Raw genomic sequence first — 3,710 nt, forward strand, 5'->3', positions numbered from 1 at the left:
TGGCCCTACTACTAAAAGTATCTAGCTCAGGTTCAAATGGTTAACCTGCTGCCAAGCTTTCGGTTTATATAGCTTTAGTTTATCTTCAGTTGCACAAAACTCGATTGTATCCCCATATGTCTCTAATTTCTTTATCTGTTTCTAGCTCATCAATTAGAAGTTTAGAACTATATCATCTGATAAATTTGCAGATTTTGTAGCAAAATCCATTATTTACTAATAATTAAAATGAAGTAGGATTTATACAAAAATGTTTTAAACTCTACATACATGGGAACCCAACAACACTGAGAGAGAGATAGTACATCCTGTTATACAAAATTCATATACAGCTATATGAACTGTTTTTTAAGTACACGTGATTTCTATAATACAATCAATTCCTGAATCTACACAATGAAATATTTACATCAACGAATTGCAAGCTCCAATGTCACACTTCATACATTCAAATTCATCCAGATCTCTTGACTCCAAATTCAGGCACAATGTTTGATTCTCAAAAGAGACAGAGAGTGAGAGACAGGAATCAGCATAGCAGTATTATAACATTTTCATACAGAGGTTAGAGCATCACAAACTGCTTTATTCTTGAACCATAATCTGCTCCCTCATGGTTCACAAGTTCCTTCTTTTTTTTTTCTTTTTTTTAAACAGTATTTACATTATACACAGTTATTGGCTTAACCACAAAAGTGGGATTTCTTCATGCAGACACAAGGAATCACAATGATTAGTGTTTGTCCATCAGGTGTTTCGAAGAGCCGAAAGCCAGTTTTCCACATATTTCTTGCTCTCTGCAGATAGGAAAACAGTGATGCTATTTAGTACAACGATCTTAGTCAGAAGGAATTATGAATTTGAAATGCTAAAATTTGATTGTGCATGCAATTAATAAGTAAATAAAAGAAATCAAACGCCACCTAATCTTTGTAACTATTGATTTACCGTGTTTTCGTACTAAACAGTATTATTCAATGTGAACACAGTCCAAGTGAACATCAACCTTTTATGTCAATGTTACTACAGAAAAAGTTCACCCGAACTTTTCCATTGGATTTAAAACTAGCTCATGATTGTGAACATCAACCCCAAATCACATTTACCTAATTCTGAATTTAAATATAGATGCAGCAAGATCGCTCACTCCTCTGCTTATCTTCATTTATAACATGATTTTTAACTTTGTTTATAAGAGAAAGGGGCAAAAATCCACAAGATATGCAATATGAATTGCAAAATGATATGCCTAACAATTCAGACAGCTAAGTCTAACCAAAAATTTATATGTAGCTAGTCTTCTTTCGACTAGCAGATTGTATTGTATTTCCATAGCTGATGAAAAAAAAAAACCTTTCATGGTGTTAAAAATATGAAACCAACATTCTGAAAGGATTTTATTTTCTTAACTACTGTTCAATCAAAACCCATGTCTTTAAATTATAATGACTTCTTAAAACAGAAGAGAAACTTAAATTGACAACTGCTTAAGGACGAACTCTCATAGATGTTAATGAAAAGATGCTCTTACCATCTGAATAACTATCAGGGAAGTTCCCAACACCGCTCAGAAAGTTGCTTCCCGGGTCTTCCACCATCATATCATAAGCTTGTTCTCGCCCGTAGCAGGGAACCAGCACGGCAAAGCTGTTATCTGTTTCATCATCACTTGGGAACCCAGGTCCATGAGGTTCCAACCAGCCAATTGACCAGTCAGAATCATCGGATTCAGAACCAGAGACACATCCACCATCAGATGGAACCAGAACAACATCATATTCCCTATCCATCTTCCTCTCTTCCCTACTATGCCATTTACGCTTCACCCTCCTCGTCGAAGAGCCCATGTTAGCCTGCTTGAGCAAAGGAAACCTCAAAACATCCGATTCCCACATATTCGAATCGGCTGAAGGATTTATCAAAGAACCGTTTGAGATTCTTGGCTCTTGATGCTTTCCACTCCATAACCACCATGATAGGTTGGTAAAAGCCACAGCCATTTACCCAGCGGTGTCAAAATTCTGCAGCAAAACTCTTTGATAATCCAATAGGCACAAGCTCTTGTTGAACAAGAAAGCTATCTCTTGCAGGAGAAACCTATAATGAAGAACTTGATTAATTACTACAAAACCACACCAAAACAAAGAAGCCCTATCAATCAAAGTGAAAACAATGTTGATGAAAAAGAAGAAAAGAACGAAAATCCCACGTTTTAAATTTTAAAGAAGTATCTGAATAAGAAAACACGAGTATGTTTTTTCCTCTATATAAACCTTTTTGAAGAAAAAAAAACGTGTATGACAAGAAAATGGTAGGTGCTAGTTGAATTCCAAGAACAAACAGCTAGTAGAGTTGAATTGTTCAGCATGGCTATTCAATGGTTTTTGTGGCCACCATATATAAGTTCAAGAGAAAGACAAATACAAACTCTTAGCATTGGTGCTAAAATTTTGTTTGTTATATACATTGAATGTATACACCCAAAAAACAAAGCCAAAAACAATATTCTAAAGTACATTGAATCAAGACAATTATTCTCAAAACAGTAAGAAACAATTAAAATCGACCTTGACACATAAGCAAGTATAATAGCAGAATCAAACCAGAAATCTACACAAAACAAAAGAAAGAAAGAAGGGGGGGGGGGGGATCCAGAAATAGCAAAAACCTTAAAATAGCCAAAACTTGAAAGAATCCAATCCAATTTTACCTTCAAAACTTGACTCATTTTTTCAGTACATGCTTAGCTCTTAAACGAAAATCGCAATTTAGAAGAAATTAAAAAATAAAAAATAAAATTGTTAAAACAAACACAACAGAATCCAATAAAAAAAATCTTTTTAATATTTTTCGTAATCGGATAACAAAGTCGAGAAAAGATGAGAGGAACTGAAAAGCTGAACGCCAAAAACCGGTTTCGAAAGTTCGCTTTTTTTTAGGAAGATTCAGAGCATCAAGGAACTCCTAATTAAGGTTAAAACAAAAAAAGGTAAATAATAAAAGAACTGACAAAAAATAAAAAATCGCCATTAATCATGAATGAATACCTAAGCGTTAAAATCTGAGAAAGTGTCTATTATTAAAAAATTTAGCCCCAAAAAGTACCAGCCAATCGAAACCCTCGTTTTCACGAACAATGGATGACCTTTTTTTCCCCAACTTACAGAAAAAGGGAACAACAAAGAAGTTGGAAGAAAGAAAGAGAGAGAGAGAAACGCAAACGCTTAAGGTTCTTTTATATAATAGGAAGTGCAGGCACCGTTGGATGAATCGGGTAAACACGTGGCCTGAGGAGAGACGTTGGATGGGTTACGGGTGTTCCAATCATGTGAGAATGTTGTTCAGTGGGTGCAGAAACAGGTAACAACTAACGAGAGTCACAAGTAATTTTGACTATAGACGCATCAAATATTGTGTTTTAAAATACTCAGTCAGTATATTATATTTTTTTGTTAAAAAAAATAATTTATTTTTTATTATTACTATTAGTTTTTTATAATTATGTTTTTTTTTTATTTTATATAAAAAGTAAGATAAATTAAATTTTTATTATTTATTTTATTTTATATTTTTTATATTTATATTTTTTTATTCTATTTTCAAAATCAATAACTTAAAGGATTACGTGGACCAGGAATAGAGAATAATAAAAGAGGTGGTGAATTACTTCATAAGCAGCCAACTGAAAGAGGAGAAAGAAAGGGGGATTT

At 33.5% G+C, this 3,710-nt stretch overlaps 1 protein-coding gene across 4 annotated transcripts; it reads right to left on the minus strand.

Annotated features, from left to right (window-relative positions):
- Positions 1 to 288: 288 nt before the first annotated feature.
- LOC107609511 (uncharacterized) lies at positions 289 to 3,216 on the minus strand. 4 transcript variants are annotated; one of them, XM_016311502.3, is made up of 3 exons: positions 3,048 to 3,216; positions 1,532 to 2,097; positions 289 to 797 (listed from the first exon to the last, which is right to left on the minus strand). In XM_016311502.3, the coding sequence occupies exons 2-3, from the start codon at positions 1,998 to 2,000 to the stop codon at positions 748 to 750; spliced, it is 519 nt and encodes a 172-aa protein (XP_016166988.1). In that variant the 5' UTR covers positions 2,001 to 2,097; positions 3,048 to 3,216; the 3' UTR covers positions 289 to 747. The 4 variants fall into 4 exon arrangements, with proteins under 4 accessions (XP_016166988.1, XP_016166990.1, XP_088351295.1 ...); XM_016311504.3 differs by having other exon boundaries at positions 3,106 to 3,212; XM_088495169.1 differs by having other exon boundaries at positions 2,711 to 3,053.
- Positions 3,217 to 3,710: the final 494 nt, after the last annotated feature.

The sequence above is a fragment of the Arachis ipaensis genome, chromosome B7, assembly GCF_059453495.1.
Source record: "Arachis ipaensis isolate K30076 ecotype BB chromosome B7, ASM5945349v1, whole genome shotgun sequence".
In the NCBI taxonomy this organism is placed as follows: Eukaryota; Viridiplantae; Streptophyta; class Magnoliopsida; order Fabales; family Fabaceae; genus Arachis; species Arachis ipaensis.

Excerpts from the sequence above, each read along its gene's own strand:
- LOC107609511 (XM_016311502.3), bottom strand. The coding sequence starts at position 2,000 with ATGGCTGTGGCTTTTACCAACCTATCATGGTGGTTATGGAGTGGAAAG. Across the intron at positions 798-1,531 it reads CCCTGATAGTTATTCAGATG|AGAGCAAGAAATATGTGGAA; the intron begins GTAAGAGCATCT and ends TCCTATCTGCAG.